We start from the raw sequence: 20,370 nt of genomic DNA on the forward strand, positions 1-20,370 counted from the left end.
CATTAAATTTTTAAATGCTTTGGAAAATTTGTTGAATATAATTTTTATATTCCACTGTAGAATATGCTGAAAGAAAAAATATGTCACATAGGGAAGAAATATTCATTGGTTTAAGAATTTCTTCATCTAAATAATGTTTAATTTTTAATTTTTACCATAAGTGTGACTACTACTGTTAAGTGTCATTGCATTAAATTTGTACATAATTATAAAAATAGCAAATTCTTATTATCACTTAGCTTCTACCAGGCAAGGTTCTAAGCTATATATATATATATATATATATATTCACTTAATATATATTCACTTAATATATATTCACTTTATATATATATATATATATATATATTCACTTTATATATATATATATATATATATATATATATATATTCACTTAATCCCCATAACAACTCAGTAAGTGGATATTACGATCATTATCTAAGTTTGATTTACATACTTGTTGTTATACAGATAATAAACAGCCGTGTGGAGATTCGAATCCAAGTAGTCTGATTCCAGAATCCACTCATCCATAATGAACAACGGACACAGTGTGTTTGTGTGTGTGCACACACATACATGTGCGCTTGTGTGTGTGTGTGTGTGTGTGCGTGTGTACTTATAAATAATTAGATGTCTTTGCCATTTTGACAGGATCAACAATCAGTAATAGCAGTTATCAGGTCTTAGCAGTTAAAGTGAGTTACCAGGGTCAGAACACTAATGAACAGTAGTGTTGACACTAGACTGTGGCTCGCAGTCTACCAGCTCTCCTAGGATTAAGTCATACTAATATTAATTTTAATCCTTTAGAAATCAGTTATATAAACAAATTATCAATGTTAGTGCTAGAAAAGAGCTGTGTTGGTATTTATTTTGTAGCTGATTAATAATAACCTTAGAAGCCTAATGAATTTATTTTTATTTTTATATTAGGGAACTTTCATTAGAAATTGCAAATTATGAGAGTGGTAGCACGGCTAAGAAATAACTGGTGCCTAACAGAAATGCTTTTAACTTCCCTAAAGATGAATTCTCCAGGAAACCAGTCAATTTAATTGATTTTATCACATTACTAAATTTTACACAGGAAGAACTATATATTTGCATTTTGAATCTTAATCTTTATAAATGTATGCTACCCTCATTATCTAGTTTAACATTTAGCCATTCATAGCCACTTCATAAATTATCATGAGATAGAAGATTGGTGTTATGTAGGAGCATAGCATATGGAGTTAAAGGGACCCACAGTTTGATTCCAAGTAATTTGCTTTATTTCCATGTGGCTCAGTTTCCTCAAATAGTATAAAATGGGCATGCCATAGGATCAAAAAAAGAATGTATGAGAAAAGGCTGAGCCAGCTTTAAATTGCTTTGGAAATGTTAGTTGATGTTCTTTGTCAGAATTGTTTTGTTTATTTGTTTGTTTGTTTGTTTTATGATCTTCTTCATTGCACCAAAATGAATACCATTAACAGATCACTAATTTCCCTTCCCTTAAATCTTTTTATCTTCCAGGCTCTCTCCTCACACTCTTCCTCATCCTCTTGAATATACACTATTTGGCACTTGGTGAAATTTTGGATTTCACCCGTTCCAAGGCACATCTCTTGGTTTTCACCTTGATCTCTTAGTTTGTGAGAGGAGAAACCCCTGCTGCAAATCTCCAGCAGGCAGATTTAGAATAAAGTTGGAACTACAGAGCTTCTGCCTGGAAACATTGTCAGTAGATCTAGTAGTTGTTAATAATAGCAAATGGATTTTAATGAACTAATTTCTTTCAAACAGTTAAAATATTTTCAACCAATGAACCATTTCCCAAACTATTAAACATACTGATTTTTCTCATATATATACCCTCTAGTCACCCACTATTTCAGCCATAAAAATAACATAACCATTGAAAAAAATGATAAGGATTTTGCAAATTTTACTTTTAAAACTAAATAGTTATATTCATTTATTCATTTACCAAATGCTTTGCCAGATTTGAGAAAGCAAAACTGGGCTTTTTAAAAAAAATGTTGCTGTTGTTAAAATGATACTGAATGCTAAATATTGTGTTTGTTTCTCAGCTGTTGTAAGTCTAAAGAGATTTTTTGAATACTTCAATTATAAAAACATTTAAAACATACAAACTTGTGCAATTTTTATTTTAATGAAGATGAGAAGTTCATTAAGGAAGATAAATATTTCATTAGATGTTAAATAAAACAAAGAGATTTTTTGGCTTCTCTCAGCACAAAATTCCTTTGAAAGATTAATTAATACATGCAAATTATGCAAATTAGACCCATGCAAATATTTTATGAAGACAATTAAGGGAACCATTAATTACTGCTTTTTTTGCTTCAGTGAGATTCATTCATTTAATTTTAATTTCACTTTAACTGTTTTGATGTATAATCTTGCAGCTAAGAACTTTATCTTTCCTGGCGGGTCACTTAAACTTATAAATTGCATCAAGTGAGTGCACAAAAATCTGTAAAGATATTCTCTAGACTATGTTTAATATCAAGAGAAATTTCTGACACAATGCACTCCCAGAAACAGGGAAACTGGAAGGGAATGTGAGCTCATTCTTGGACAAGGTTCAACTGCTGGAAAAGCAATTAATTTGCTTTGGCTGTGCTAATATAGGGGAATTAGAAAGTGTGACACAAGACAAATAGAAATAATTAGTTCTCCAAAATGATGTTCTCATTAATATGGTTCAAACAGTAGAAATAAAAAACATTATTGTGGCATGTCTGCATTCTGTCTCTAACCATGGGAGGTGAAATAATGCGCCATAAGCATTTTTACATTCATAGTCCAAATGATGATGTTTTATTTTTTTTTTTCTAAAGGAAAATTTATAGCAAAGGGTGTTATATACCACAATGTCTAAACATGTATGTGCTATCAAAATCGATGACATACTTTCCATCACCACTTTTCTTAATTTGGTGTTTACCATTTTTTAAATTTGGTTCATACAAATCATATAATTTAGTGAATAGACTTTAAAAATGAGAGTTCTTTTCCTGTAATTTAAATGTCTTTTACAACTTTTATAACTCTTAAAGTATAAATAACATTTCTCAAAAATATTTTGTATTTATGCTACATCTTTAAAAAGCCACTCTGATTATTCATTAGAGTTTCTTTTAGATGGCCAGGGTACTTTTACTGTTTAAGAGTAGATACAAAAAGAGAAAGCAGATTTTGTGAATATGAACCACTAATCTATATTACTAAATGGTAACCTTCTTCAGTTTGGGTAGATACTCTATACAGTTTCTACTTATGATAGTAAACCAATTAATTGGATATAATTGCCATCAAAATTTTTCTTTAATAATAAAGGTTTAAAAAGACTCAAAATAAAAACATATTTTAAATAAATTTTCCTTAAATCTAAAGATAATAGGATACTGCCTAAAAATAAGAAATCAATGTATTGACCATAATGAAAAAAACAACTTTTTAAACTTTCCAGTTAGTCATAATAATAAAAAGTATCATCAATGAAAAAAAATATATATATACATATATATATATATATATATATATATATATATATATATATATCTCATTTAAATGACAGAGGTTTATTGTTCTACTTATTCTCTGATACTTTTCTCAGTCCTGCAACCAGTCACTCTTAGTATAGTACTATGAAAAGTTGTAAGTGGATATTTATTATCATTGATATTTGTTGAGTTTTTCAATGCTTACTAAAAACAGATCTTAAAATCAAATTTTCTTTCATATAGGTACTCTCATTTCATTCATCGCAAAATTTGTAAATTATCTAAACTTCTTTTGCATATTTACACTGTCCACTCAGATGTATGTCATACCTTCTAAATTAGGATTATCTGTAAATTTCATTAACCACTCCTCTATATCACTAATTAAGATGTTAAATGAAAATGGATCTAGCATTGATCTTTATGGCCCCCCTGCTAATATTTTTTCCACTTTTCATTAATCACTATTCTTTGATTGTGTTCTTCAGACAGCATTCAAGCCAAGTCAATATTATGTTTATGAACAACCTAATGTAATTCAATTTTTCAACTTTGTGTGTGCTAACAAAACATTATATTTTCCATTAATAACTGCTGTCTTTCAATACTTAAAAAAATAATTTGGTTGTACAAATGTCCATTTCCCCTTTCTAAAACTCCAAACCCAATTCATTATTCCTGATATCCCCTATCTCTTCTAAACTCTCACAGTGCCTACCACCTATTATATTACTTTTACTGAGAAAAAAATGATGCCAAATATATTACAAACAAAGTCCAATCATTTTGCCTTAATGTACTCTACCTAATATTTAGGCAATGTAGTAAGATTTGATATCACTTCATAAAACCTCGTGATATGTCACAACTCTAGACAAACGTATAATAATGACCATCACTCTTTTATTTTTCCGATAAGAACTAGGAGTTCAGAAAATTAGCTCTATTCAAATAATACATTGAAAATAATTTTACGTAAGTAAAACTATAATGAATTACATTGTATTACTATTTAGAACTTCATACTTAACTGCTCACTGTGTCTAATTTCATGTATAATTACTTTAAATTACATAAGAAGCTATTTCCAACCAAACCTACAAGAAGCCTTCAACATTTGGAGTTTAAGCATTTCTAGCTACATTTAAAAACAACATTTACTTTTTTATATATTTCTTTAAAAATTGAAATGCTTATACTAAAATTATTTTTTAAAATTTTTCTAAAAGTTTATAAATATTAAAATATGAGTATCTCTGAGACGTTATATTTGATAATAAAAACTCAGGTTGTCTAGTTAAATGAATAGTTAACAATGACCTATGATAACCATGGAACAGTAGCCTCTTTATTGGTTACTACCTGCAATCAATATCATCTTTTGTTCATCTTAATCAATGTTGTCTTAAATTGATTAGCTGCATCGAAATGCTGCCAAACACCAGAAACTAATGCCAAGGAACTAGAAGTAAATTTATTATTGTTTCGCTTATAATAATATAATACTAATATTTATTTTTTAAAATCAAGAAAAATAGTTTGAGGCAATCCCTATGGTGATTATATATTTGTAAGTGAATAAACAATAGCAATATGCACTTCAGGCAGGCCAGAAATCAGTTTTAAGCAAACTACACCTTTTTTTTAGTGTCTTCACCTTTTAAGCTAAATAAAAAAATTTTTAAATAGGAAAAATTAGGTTCAGGTAACAAAAAAATTCTTACGGATTTCTGAAAACACTTTACTATAGAACTAAATCAACATTATATTATAAATTTAGACTAGTTTTTTGAAAAAAGAAAATTAACATATATATCAGGGTAATAGTAGAGTAATAATAGCTTCAATGTTTACCCGTTGCTAGGCACTGTAAATATGTTAACACAAAATAATAAAATTTAACATTAACAGTTAAAACTTAACCGTGTGCTTACTATTGCCTGATATGTGCTAAGTGCTATATGTGGATTGTTGTATTTAATTATCATAACAACCCTCTGAGGATAAGCAGTTACTAAAGGGTAAAAAAGAGTGAAGCAGAGATTTGAATCCAGACTTAACTCCTAGCAGTTTTTAATTGCTACATTCTACAGAGCTGTCTAGAGAACTCCCACTTCTACATTAAACTTACAGGTCTCTTTTTTAGGGATTAGAAATAAAAATGTGTATAAGTCAATTACATGAAATCAAATGGATATAATACTTTCATAATGATCTTAAAAGTGGTAAGTACTAGTAAAGTTCTATTTAAGACCATTACAGTATAAAAGGCGTGGCATACCATTTAGCAACTCTATTCAAACATATCCTGCAAAAGAAATGAAGAGACTCTTCAAATGTCTTATATTAAATAAAAATTGGATTTTTGTCTGATTTTAAATTTATCATAACTTCTTTGCATGCTAATGAATGTAGAGAAGTCTTTTATATAAATATGATTAATTTCTTAATTCTTTTTATTGCCACTTTATTTTCTTCACTTAGGGTGAGATTCTCCCCAGTGTGTCTGGAAGTATCTATAAACATGGTATATGCATAACAGCTGATTAAAAAGTAAAAGGCTGGAAAGGAAATATTTTTTTCCAGGTGTATATCATTCTGTAGCAGCAGTCAGTAGACTGTTTTGAACTTACGAAGTTATTAACAGGTGATGTGCTAATTATCCAAAATGAGTGATGGGGCTGTAAATATTTATCCTAGGAGAGATACATTAAGTCCAGACATCAAGGCATGGAGGAAAACAAATATCAGCAACCCCACTAGTTCAGAGTGCCAATATGAGAATGTTAATCAGTCACTCTGAGCTTTACTTATCTCACCTTTAAATTAGAATATACTGGAAAGATTCAACAAATATCAACTCTTAATCCACCTCACTATTTTAATAAATGAGTGCTACTACTTACTATGTAATCAGTAAGTCCAGGAAAAAAAAAAAAAAAAAAGAAAGAAAGAAAATGTATTACTAGGAAATTCATTGAGTACTAGAACATTTGATTCAATGGAAAAAAAAAAAAAAGCTTGAGAAAGATCTAAGTTCCACTCATAAGAATGACCTGTGTTATAATACTTTTGAGCTGTGAGTTATTAAACAAATAATATAGTGGTCCCTCCCTGATCCGCACTTTTGCTTGTAGGTAATTCTAGTTACCTACAGTCAATGGCAGTTCAAAAAAATTAAATGGAAAATTCCTTAAATAAACAATTCATAAATTTTAAATTGCACACCAATCTGAGTAGCCTGATGAAATCATGCACCTTCCCACCCTAGAAGTGAATCATCCCCTTTGTACAATATATCCACACTATATGCTACCTGTTCGTTAGTAATTTAGTAGCTGTCTTGGTTATTAACTGATTATCAGAGAGAGAAAGAGGGAAAGAAAAGAGAGAGGCTACATTCACATAACATCAATTACTGTGCATTATTATAAAATTGTTCTATTTTATTATTAGTTGTTGTTGTTAATCTCTTACTGTGCCTAATTTATCAATTCAACTTTTTCATAGGTATGTATATATAGGAAAAAACATAGTGTATATAGGGTCCAGTTCTATCCTTGGTTTTAGGCATTCACTGTGGATCTTGAAATATATTCCCTGTGAATAAGAGAAGGCTACTGTAACAATAATCACGTATTTTAGAAGAGCAATATTTTAACAGTCCTAATCTAAAAAAGATGTGAAAAGCATCTAAATCAAGTTATATTACCAATTCCCATTAACTCACGGTATAACCCTTTAACAAGTCATATACCCTCACTAAGCCCTGTTTCTTCTTTTGCAAAATAAATAGATTTAATTAATCTTTAAAACCCTTTCCCAGTGTTAAGGCAGTAACATCATATAAGTGTGCCTGGCATATCACCAGCGTTCAATAAATATTTGTTGAATAAATGAATAACTTTAAAATTTAACTTTTATCTCCAAATACCTAGGAAGCAGAAAGAAGATATTTTTAAATTAGAATAGAAAAAGATTGTTAATGTGGAGGCAAGTCTTTTATGTCTTTTAATTTAAAAGAATGTTTGGTTTTCTATGATCTGAGATCAGTCAAAAAAAAAAAAAAAAAAAAAGCCAAACAGTTTTGATTATAGCCATTGGATGTAAATAAAAGAGATGTACTTTCAAGTGAAGTCCAGATTTTGCAAGAATAACTTGCAGATATTCTAAGATGTCAGAGGAACAGTGGTCTGCATTTCCACTGATTTTAACAATTTTTGTTTTTAAAAGGACAGATTTTTACTTAGAAAAAGCAAAAGTTACCATTTTGAAAGTAAACTTTGCGGACTTTTTGGAAATGTATAAAAAACAGGTAAAACTGCACTGATCCATGATTCTCCCAAGCTATAATTCATGTCTATATATTGATCACCTCAACAATATATATGGAAGATTTAATCACATAAAATTATATGAAACAAATGTGAAAAGAAGCATGAGGCTAATGTATATTAAACCAAAGAAGAAATATTATTTAAGAAATGTGATTATAGTAATTTAAACATAAATTTAAAATGGAAAATTGGGTGTAAGTGAATATTCACAAAATCCAAATCTTAGGTCAAATGTGCAAGAAGAAAGTAACATTATAAATGCACACTAGAAAAATAAACACATATTGTTAATGCAGCTATCAGAAATAAAAATTAATTCTGCCTGTATTTGTAATTCTGACTTGACTAGGCAGAATCATATTATCCTTTCCTCCCATCAATCTCTCCAACCAAATTCGGAGAAATGTGAGAACAGTAAGGATCTTTGGAATTCACAGGATGTAGTATAGATTCTAAGTCACCATGGTTGGTACCTTTCTTGAGGAAAGCATAGCAGTCACCAGGATGTGTGAAGCATACTGTTGGGTACTAGGGGCATGGCAGTAAACCACATAGGCATGGTTTGTGCTCTGCCTGGCTCCTGTGCAGAGAGAAAGCAGACTTGAAGAAGGAGCTATAAATGCACAGTGTGTTACTGTGGAGAGGTAAAGGTGTGGTGAAAACCTAAGAGGCTTAACTAGCCCCAGGAGGCAGGGAGGAGTAGCTGGATAGGTGTGAAGTGGCGGTAACTTCTAAGATGCGAGAGACTTAAAGGTTGGGTAAGTAAAGGCAGAGAAAAGGGAAAATGTCCCTGGAAGGAGAGAGAGGTGAGGCTCTGGGCGTGGGGGTGGGGAGGGGGGTGGCGTAAGGAATCCAGTTTGATAGAAGCACAGAGAATGAATGCAGAGAGTTGTGATTGGGTATACAGGATGAGGAAGGGAGATGTCAAACTCCATGCTTCCCTCCTTATATATTAAGGAGGATACCAAATTGGACAAGTGAGGGTACCGTAGGGAGGGAACGCTGCAGGAGGACAGGTTTTCAGGGGCGGGGGTAGAGGAGCCTTTTGGTTTCATGTCTACATTGACTTCCCTGTGAGACAGCGAAATGAAAGTTGGATATTATCCGGCGCTCTTAACAGATGTCTGAATGGGCTGAAGAATATTTTTAAAAGTTGTCAAAAGATATAATAAATTAATCCATTTAGGTGGATACTGTTGTTTAGGGATAGAGAATAAACAGAGACTAGGACTTAGCTAAAGAAAGCCATTGAGTGACAGCGTGCGGATTTGTATTTACATGTGTGGGTACAGAAAGGATTATGGAGGATTTTTATTGACTAGTCCAAAAAACTGCTCAATGAGTATTTATATGAATCCTGTCTACTCTACATATTCAAAAGATCTTACAAAACGCTTAAAAGATAAATTTTTCAAACCCCAATATGAATCATAACATATAAATCTATAAGACCCAAGGCATGAGAGAGTCAAACTCCATACAGTTCAGTTCCTGAAACAAGTTACTGTCACGTTTTGGATGTCTAGTCTACATTCACAATATTTCCTCCAAGCTCAGGAATTTTGAGTTAGTTATCAGAGGTATCAGCAATGAGAAATATATCACAGTGTAGTATAAGCTGATTTACCTTACTTATCAAGATAAGTAAGCTACTTCGGGCCTCTTGGCTCAAGGATATTTTGTAAACTGCTTTCTGGTTTCTTCTCCCCCTCTATAGTTTGACACTAATGCCAATGAGACAGCATTTAGTCTAACCTGAGGTACTTATAGGAGGTAATTACTTGGCACTTGAGCAGTATTTAAGTGCCTGTCTGCTAGGTGACTAACTTTCCGACCAAGCATTCCATTTATTTATGGCCAAAATGTTAAAAAAATAAATACATGACAAGCAGAAAGAAATGTGGGTTTCTCTTGTCCTCATTAAGTTGAGTTTATTTTGGGGTAGAGAATAATTTCAGTTATGGTTGGATTGGGAGCAAGAAAGATTACAAAGACCATTATAACACCTGGGCTTGGGGACAATATGAGAGGGAAAGCGAAGGGAGCAAGAGGCTGTGTTTGTGTCATTCTTGAATTGTGAAACAGCAGGTGCTCATGGCTCCCCAAATGCCTGACACAGACCATTTCACAAATTAGTAATGAGTTCTGGTTCTTTCTTCTTTGCCTCTCTCATTCTTGTGCTTAGACTCAGAATTTAACTAAATACGGTCTTTTCCCTTTGATTTCTTTTGTTCACAGTTAATTTTATTCTGTTCGTTAGCTTCCAAATGTATGAATTCAGTTTCTAAGGTTGAAAAAAAGCTTCAAAGGACTTAAATGAGCTTATTTAGCTACTGGAGTTACAGTAGGAAAAGATGATCTCTTCATTCTGATATTTTAAGTCTTAGGTAGTTCATCTGCTGGTGACATGAATTTTTAGCCACTAACACATAGAAACACATATTCATCTATAGTGCTTTTTAAAATTACATTAGAGAAAAAAAATCATGTTATCTAGTTAAAATCATGAATATTATTTAAGTGTGTTATTGACAACTAACTATTGCATCGAACAATATGATAAAATCATTAAATCCAAACGTAAGTATGATTGTTCACATTAGAATTGAGCACAACTTTTTAATTGACAGGCATAATGAATGAATGAATGAAGCAAATAAAGATTTCATATTACAATAAACGAAAGCAATACATAACCTCATAATTGTTTATATTTGGCTGTAAATTACTATGTATAATCATTGTTCAAATGTTTTATTTACTTAATCATAAAGTTGCTTGGATGGGTTTTCTATGTCATCCAACTGGTTGATGTCTGGACAGCAAAAAAGAAGGAAACTTAAAATTATATTTTTTTCTTCAGAGTAAGAAAATCAGAATAGAAACTGAAAATTGTCAATATTTCAATCTCATACAGCAATACTCCATCCATATTGAAGTGTATATTTGAATATATGTGCATTTTTAAAATTCAAATATACATAACTATAGCCTTGTTGATGAACAAAATATTTCTGATAGCAAACTCATGGAATATATATAATGTCAAGTATGAAAAATGGTTTTATCATTGCCCACACACTTCTTAATATTAACAACAGATCTGCCATTTATATGCAGGAATATATTTTCTATGTTTTTTCTTAAATTGAGTTCTGACCACCTTGAGAATTCTGTGGATACCAGATAATTTATATTTCACATCTACCTGGAGGTCCATGTGCTTTCTTAGACCACTTTGCACATTAGCTGAATTAGTGCATGAGGATCCCCTGCTCACACAAACCAGGGCTTGTATTTACATTGGCTTTATTGAGGTTATTGGCCCTGATAAAGAGGATTAGCTTTATAATTAGTATTGTTAATATGTGTATGCAATTTTTAAAAGAGATGCAACAGAAATCTTATAATTTTAATATTAGATGCACAAACACATATATATATAATTTTGCTGAAATCCACAAGACTCTAAAATATGGAGCTTTTTCTGCACCTATAATTGCATTGATCTTGTATATCCAAGAAGATAACTTGTAATAACATATGGTTCAAGTTCAGGGTTTAAAAAAATAACTATCATAGTCTCAGGTAAATAAATATAGGCAGAAAACATTCTCCAGGAATGTTTCATGTTCCTGATGTTTACTTATTGCACATATGAGACTTTACAAAAATATATTTCCTTTACACTAAACTAAGAATGACATTTGGAGCTGATTAAGTAACACAATTTATGTCAAACAATATCCCCAAAATGATTGAGCTTAAAATGCAAAATAAAAGCAATTGGGAGGATTATGGCAGTTAATCATTTTAGGCTTCCCTTTGAAGAATCATCTTCATTTAAAATAGAAAACAAACGCTCTTTTTACTGTTTAGTATTCATGATGTTAGATTGAGTTTATTGTCTATTATAGATGTTAGACTATAAATGCTACCTTCAGATTCTGTCCTCTCATCATAGTGGGGTCTAGGCAATATACACATTTAGCTCTTCTGAGTGAATAACAAACTCCCTTTAGTATTCTACATATGATTTTGCTCAGCAGATTTGTGTTATTAAAATATATATAATGGTATATAGAACACTTGGAAAATCCACAAAGGACCAAAGAATCTTATTTATTGTTAACATCCAACTACTATGTTTTGCAGGTACCTTGCAGTCGCTATTACAAAATGAGAAGAAATCTCCAAAATGTTAAGAATTACCTATTTGATTAGCCCATGATTTTGTTTATATAGAATGGAACTTAAAAGCCCTTCCTGTATTAGATTGGGCTTCAAGCATTCAATAAAACATATTTGCTGTGTCCAAGATTAAATCATACATTGTTTAAAATTAATTATTCCTTTTTAATTGCATTGTATAAACAGAAATGACCTGTTAATTTAAAGAAAATCTATCGGCACAAAATGAATTCACTCATATAAACAAGCAAGATGAACTTGACCTTGTTTGAACTTGTTTTGATGTGGCCCAGATGGTAGGCTACATGCTTGAATAGCAGGCTAAAGCTGAGGAAAAACTCATATAGCAAGATCGAGATTTATAGCCTTTTGCAAATTCCTACCTTGTATTGTCCTTTCAGCATCTGTTCGGCCGCCACTGCGGTCAGCTTCTATCTCTGGGGTCAGAGAGTCTAAAAGCACAGAAAGGTAAGAGTGACACATATTTCATTTGATTCCTATTGTTCTTTAAAAAAAAAGAGCAACCTGTTACTCTGGTGCTGAATTAAAATTACATAAATCTTTGTCATCTTTTAAAGGTTGAACAAAGACTATAACCATAAGAATTTTCAAAAGATTTGAATAGATAAATAATGCAAAATTGTTCATAAAAAAAGATGGTGGTTGGGAAGTGAGATTAATATTTTATCCTGTTTCAGTAGAGACTGGTTAAAAAGAAAAACAATGTCAAGTCCAAGATCCTGGAGTTAAATGACACCACAGTGTTATCACTTGAGAAAAAATGCATTTCTCAACACACGTGACTATTCCTCGCACCAGGCTTTCAGGTACAAGCACAGTTTAATGAATGACCAGACACAGGAATGTCTAAAACTACACAGCTAAATTGTCTTTTGAGTATTCAAAATGAAAGGTAGTTAGCCAGGCATAAAGATGCACCCTCTTACCATTTAAGACCCTGAGACTATCCGTTGAAGCTGCCTGTTTTAGTGTTTGTTCTGCTTGCTCACGCCGTTTTGTCTCAAATTCAAGCGCTTCCTGCAATTTTCTCTTGGCCTTCTTCTCCTTCTTTAGCCTCTTTTGAACTATGGCTAGAAAAGAGAGTGTACCTTATTTTTTTCTTAAATTTTTGCAGTGTTCACTTACAAATGATCTATCTTCCTTATATATATATATATATTTTTTTTTTTTTTTTTTTTTTTCTGTTTGATTGAATCTACCAAAGCAGAGGGAGTTCAAAAAACACCAACTTTACCTAAAATAAATCCCAGTAAAATGTCCAAGGTCAATTTTTACTTAGTCTTGAACTATATTTCATTATAAGAATGCCTTCTAATGCCAGATTTAATGGGAAACTAATTTTAGTAAATATTTGAATTCACTGATGAAGGAAGCCTAATTAAATAAATGTTGGGCTTAGTCTCTGCCCTTGATTCAGAATAGTGCAGAGTAGTTAGAACAGTGTAAACTATCATAAGTATGCCTCCTATCTCTTTGTGAAGCACAAATTTTGAGTAATTAATGGAGTAGTTCCCCTATAAATGCTTTACAAAACAATGTTACAAAAGCTATATTTTAATGACACTTTCTTGAAATTTTAGAAAATGCAATAAATACTATTGTATATAAGGAGCTAAATATTCTTAATTATTGTTAACATATACCTATAAGCTGAATTTTTTTGGATGAAGTTATTATAATTTACTCAGAGATCTTACTAATTTTCTCATAGCAAATTTATATGCACTATAGCATATTTTAAGAAAGTTATACTTTTACTCCAGGAATCTGGTGGAGTATAAAATCTCACTGCTAATAATAATATGCTAACAATAATGTGCTATTATATTAAAAAGTAGATTATCATACAAAAAGTTGATTATGATATACTTTTTTTTTCCTACTGGACAATTTAAATATTCATATACAATATGTAATCAACAAATAATAACTACATGTTTTTTATAAAACGTATGTTAACTGTACTTTCAGTACAATAATTGTTTTAACCTTTACTATATATATATATATATATATATATATGGTAAGCAATCATCATATGGGAAGCATACAAATGTTTTTCTTTGAAATATTGATTTTGATGGCTAATACACATTGTGGACTTGAATGTGACAGAATTAGTATGACAAAATCCTTCTGGTAGAGTTAGTCATAAGGAGTAATCATTCCCAGTTTACTGTTTGATTTCTTTCTACAGAGTAAAGAAGAACAACATTTTTATTTAACACAGTATTTAATCCAAATATAAAATAAGGTAATATGGTTCAAGAAAGAATTTTTGTTTCAATTTCTAATTTCTAGATATCCCATTTTATAATTATCAATATTGTTAAAATTGCAGACCATTAACTTGTTGAGTCTATTGTTGTTAATACTATATATTAACAGAAACGTTTTTTTAAATCAAAATGTACTCTAGTTACACTCTTACCTATAGGTAAAACAAAACTGGTTTCAAATAAATGCTCGTTTATTTAATACTGTGAAAATCATATGCTATTGTTAACAAAGTCACTCGCCTATGATTTCCTTTTCCAAAGATGATTACTTATAAGTGTCTTTGAAAAGAAACAGTAATTTCTGAATTATTTATTTGTATTGTACACTCTCATGGCACTTAAAGCTCGATATCCAGCATGCTGCCATTGACCACTCACTGGTTCCTCCTGTGTGATTGAACCAAATGGGATCGCTATGTTCTCTATTCAGGATAATACACTGCTTCAATAGATACATTCACAATAGATAATTATTGACAGTTATTACCTGTAATTTATTGTTCACATTAATTAAATGAGAGGCTCATGGTGTGGTCTGTGAAATGTTTTGCCCTCTAGTGGTTAAGGGAATAAAACAAAATGTAAATCCTCCAACAGGTTTGAACGAATAAAATTTTGGAGATCTCTCAAGTAACCAAAAGCTTCCTTTAGGAATTCAAGGGTCTGACTTTAAGTCTTGTTAAAACAAACAAACAAACAAACAAACAAACAAACACCCAAAACTTCTCCAGGTGAGAATAAAATCAAGACATGGCTAACTCATGGAAGATGGTTCAATATCATGAACTCCTTGACCAAATTTCATTATTCAGTTAGAACATATCCCGTTATCAACAATTACCTAGTTTTGATGATTTTAGTACCTAAATCTATGTGACACCACATTATTCAGAACTGTACTATAGACCTGAGGTGACAGCTTCCCAAATCAGCCTCATCCCAGGAGCCCACTTGCTATAGCTTTATAGTAACTAATAAAAAAACCTACTGTGTTCTGCCAGTTTTAAAAGCAAAACAGAAACAATAATTTTTAAAAGACCATGCCAAACGCATGAAAGGAGAATATGTGGAGTATTTATATTAAATACTTATTACATAAGAGAAAAGGAGCATTCCTTCTAGATCATTTAGAACAATCTTATAGTTGAGGCAAAAGGGAAGTTGGTTGTAAAGAAAATACTCCTAAACCCTATACATAAAATAAACACACACATACAAATGGCCCTCAAAATCATCTATACATACACTGCAAAATATGTTAAAAGAAGCAATTAATAGATTGATAATTTCATTATTTTTCTCTAATAAAAATTCTTATTGGTTTCTATTCTAATGTGTACTTGACCTTGCTGCATGAAAATGAGGCATTCAGAAGGAAAATTATACAAACACTCAACTTGGGCCATTTGTTCAGATATTCATCAGTCTTCAATTTCAGTTGATAAATATCTTACTAAATCTGCTTTGCTTCAATAATCAGTATTTTCTGTTTTAGCTTTATGACTTTAACTCTTAAGTTTTTCAAAGGGCAATTGTAAATGAATATAAAATTTTCCTTCATGGCTGTCACCTTATCAGAGTTCATTCTTTCTCAAAATTATGAATTTATTAAACTCTGTAAGCAATAAAACATATGTGATGAATGATATAATAGATATATTTCAATATCTTGAGGTATAAACAGAAGAGAAACCATGTACTTTAGAAATTAAGAAATACAGTGAGCCCAGGATTTAAATCCTGCTCTGAACTTCAGCTACAAGTAAAAATAAAAAGCACTGTCTCATAGCAAATCACCAAGCATAGCATTGTTATGTTAAATATTTTACATAAAGTATTAAATTCATTTGGAAGTTTGAAAATACCTCTATTTTTTTGTTCCATAGCCAACTGCTTCTCAAGTGTTTCCCTTAGTTCTCGTTCCCTTAAAAAGTCCATCTTCAGCTCTGTTTTTTCCAGTTGGACCTGTTTTTCTTGGGCTCTGGCATTATCTATGGCAACTTTCAAGAGTCCCTGTACAAAGAAGGTATTCGGTATTGTAATATTTTAGTACAAAGCACATTTCATTCATTACTTAAAAGCATTTTCAGAGAAGAAACCACTTATCAAATTCTTTCATTCTTGTGCATTCACTTTGAACTCACTAGGCCAAGAACTATAACTTAAAGCACAGAATTTCTAAATCTAATTAAAACATTTTAGGAAGACAAATATTTTTGGCATCAGGTTCAGTTGTTCCTAATTAGAATATCTCAATCTGAAGCTAAATGAGGGCAACACGTCAAGATTTCTAAAAAATAAGAACTGAATTAAAAATTAGACTGAAACTTTTCCACAAGTAATTCTCTGACACGGTTTATGATACCCCAAGTGATGCTGACAGTACTTACCTGTCTGTTGGAGCTCAGGGGTCACCATGCCCTTCTTAGATCACACTGGGCACAGTGGGTTCTTTACATTCCTCAAGGCACCAATTTGTTTCTACATTAGGGACATTGCTCTTTTTGTTCCCTTCTTAAATGCTTTTCCTCCCACTTTTCATATGACTCATGACCTCATTTCATTTCACCTTTGCTTAGTCACCATTCAAGAAAGGCCTTCTCTTAACCACCCTATTTGGAATAGCCCTGCAAATCCACCTTGTAATTTTCTCCTAAAAATTATTCATAACATTTATTATTGTGTAATAGTGTTATATATGTACTTGCTTACTACTTTATGTTGTGTCTCCTACACTAAAACGTACGTTTTCTGAGGCCAGGACATTTTCTCTCATTTGGTATTATACTGTGTCCCCAGGGTTCAGAGAGCACCTACCATATAGTAAATTTTAAAAATTTGATGAATAAAAACAATAATTCTGGTATATTTTTCTTGAGATACATAATATATGTAAGAGATCCAAAACTTAGTGCACGGTTTTTAAAATGTTATTCAAAAGGGTTATGATAAATAGAGAATAACTCCTAGGGGACTATTGGACAGTACAATAATTAAAAAGTATATGGCAAAAGCAAATTTTATGTATTTATAGAACTGATTATGGCATATTTTATATACAATTGGATGTGCTGTATATTTTTTTAATTTAGTGGTATTCTCAGATTTTTGAAAATGAGACTATGAGAATAATATGTGAAACATATCCAAAGAATTCTGCATGTGCCCTCTCCTAAGCTACTTTAGAAAATTGTCAGTAATATTAGTAGTAAAAATAAGAGCTAAAATTGGTATCCTTATCAACTCAGGAATATAAAATGCTATTTTGAAGTAGAAGATATTTTGCCTTGGTCCATGAACATCAGAGGCTGAAATTTTCAACAGAAATTATAAATGAAATGGAAGTTGGTGCCATTTGTAAATACACTCTTGAATGTGACCCCCTTTGGAGGAGACAACATAAGCACTTTGAATCAGAAATTTCAACTGCAACTTGACTTCTGAGCACAAAAGAGATGTGCCCTTCGTTGAGCCCACAAATGTAATATTGCTATAAACCATTTTTATTCTCTTTTCAAGCACATATAGACTATGTCACGTTTGTTACACCTGATCCTGAGTTCCCTGGATGAAGTCTTGTGATATAAAACAAGCTGGAGGATTTCTACATGGCAGTTTGCCCCTCCCTACTCTTTTGTTTTTAACAATAAAACATAGCTGCTGAGGAAACTGCCGTCTTCACTCAATTCAGCCACATTCCTGTGTATGTTTTTCCTTCATCAGGAACAAACACTTAGTAACAAATGAAAGAGATCATTACATCAAGTGCCCTTTTAAATCACCCCAATTAAAACTTTAGTTTAGCTGTATTTTAATTCTAAGATACCAAATTCTAATTTTCTGCTCTGATTGCTCTTGTTGACTTATCTTTGAAAGATGTACTCTGTGCAATGTCTAGAGATTATTTAGCAAGATGCCAATGCTGGCACCACTTAATGTGTTGATTGGTTGTATTATCAGTAGCTGTTTAAAATAAATTACTATTAAACTATTATTGTCCTTGGCTGACAAAACATAATATTTTGGTGTTCTTTAAATATGAAACAATCATTATGAATAAACATGTTGAATAGCATTAAACAGCAACCCTAATGTGTGTTATTTTATAATAATACTTGTTGGAAAGCATGAAGTTTGCTAAGAGCATTTATGTTTACTCTTGCCTTTTGTTACACTTGCTGCTAATGTCATTAATGGTAATACATTACCAATTCCTGCTGATTATATCTGAAAAATATTAGCTTTTAGGATCCAATACCCTCTAGGGACTACTTATAAGCTGTATAAAATTAAGTTTCATTTATAGACTTTAAATCAGTGCACATCAGTAGGAGTCCAGTGTGAACAAAAATCTGCACTAGAGCCAAACTGATGCATATGCAAAAATACATTATTGCCCATGACAGCTCTGCTGCAAAAAAATACAGAAAACTGATTAAATTTCAATGCAGCAGGGGGCTGGGAAAAGCAATAGCAAAGCAAGCAGTGCTCATAACATCTACAAATCATTAGGACACCATTTTAACTAGCCGTGGTAATAGTACTTTCAGATTTGTGTAACTTCTGTAAATTTTCCAGGTAGATCATGTGCAAAAGGTAACGCTAAATACTGGGTCTCACATGGACATGTTGTACCCAGCAAAATTCTATGATGACCATGTGAGGTATAGCAAAAGACACAAGATTTAAAACATGAAATTTTCTCCAAGGCGAGGTCAGTTCTCATGATGTTGAAGTTGGACAATAACAATTCCAAAGAAGCGCATTTTAAGCTTACTCTACGACACAGTGATTACAAGAGATAATGGTTGTGTGACCTCAGATTTCTTTTCCAGAAGTAAGGCGTAATGGTTGCAAGAATGCACAAATATTTCGTTGTTGTTTTCTAAATACAATAAATATTTTGTTGTTGATTTCTAAAATTATCTTCCTTGTAAATTATTTTCATAATTTTTCAGAGAATGAATATACATATATATATTCATATTTATATAGTTCTTTTAAAAAGGACACTGTAATTGACCTAGCAATGTTTCAACTATTTCTATAGTCTAGAAAGTACAAATTTCTGCTTGTATATGAGACTTAAAGTAATATTGTATGAAAGAAACATTGCTTAATATGCTAATTAGAACATAGAGGAAAAGCTTACTTGGTCTATGTTTGTATTTTAGGCAAATTTATTTCAGAATTAGATGATACGTAAAGTTCCTTCAGTGTCATTGAAACCCACGTGACAAAATTTGTGCTTAGTAATGTATTGCTTCTAATGAAACTAAATACCTTGGTTAAAGGGAATTTTAACGATCAACCATTCTAACTAAAACCTTTTAAAGATGAGAAAACCAAGATCCAGGAGGATCAAGTGACTTGTCCAAGACCCAAAACCATTAAGTTCACTAAGGCTAGATCAGAACTCTACCACTTTATTTAACCTTTATTTTAAAATTTCTTTCAGGCATATGAAGGACTAGTGTCCCTTGAAATCAGGAAATTTTGTAGACTGAAAAATTATGTACAACAGCATCAACTGATGTACTTTTCTCAAAAGTTTTTCTAATAAAACAAAAATGAGACTTGGTTTAATGTTTTGGTTACTGTTCTCCAAAGTGGATGAATGACAGACTATCAAAAGCACTTCTGGGTGTAAATCCATCTTGAGATTCATATGATCTCTATGGCAATATGGCAACATGGGCTTTACAACTAGCCTTAGCCTACCTATGTTTAAATCCAGACATCACCTCCACTGTGTGACTTTGATCAAATGGCTTATCTGGTTTCATTTTCTCACCCATAAAATGGGGATAACAACAAAATCCACTGTGCAGGGTTATGAAGAAGATTCATGTAATATTGTATATAATTATCATAGGGACTAATAGTGATGTTGTGATTTATAATAAGAAATATATATATGGTATTCATCTGAATCCTGGAACTGAAAACTTTCAATGGGTGGCATTTCCTATGTGATAAGAGCAATACAGGTAAAATGAGTGTTTTTGTTATTTATCATAAACC

At 31.5% G+C, this 20,370-nt stretch overlaps 1 protein-coding gene across 1 annotated transcript in view; it reads right to left on the reverse strand.

The window, feature by feature from the left end:
• The window catches only part of DACH1 (dachshund family transcription factor 1), a 397,595-nt gene that overhangs the window by 23,237 nt on the left and 353,988 nt on the right, over positions 1–20,370 (reverse strand). Inside the window, exons 8-10 of the mRNA XM_019738175.2 lie at positions 16,212–16,359; positions 12,994–13,137; positions 12,430–12,498 (exon numbers count right to left, since the gene is read on the reverse strand). Coding sequence (XP_019593734.2) covers positions 12,430–12,498; positions 12,994–13,137; positions 16,212–16,359 — 361 coding nt within the window. The remainder of the gene's footprint in view (positions 1–12,429; positions 12,499–12,993; positions 13,138–16,211; positions 16,360–20,370) is intronic.

The sequence above is a fragment of the Rhinolophus sinicus genome, linkage group LG04 (assembly GCF_036562045.2).
Source record: "Rhinolophus sinicus isolate RSC01 linkage group LG04, ASM3656204v1, whole genome shotgun sequence".
Taxonomy (NCBI): Eukaryota; Metazoa; Chordata; class Mammalia; order Chiroptera; family Rhinolophidae; genus Rhinolophus; species Rhinolophus sinicus.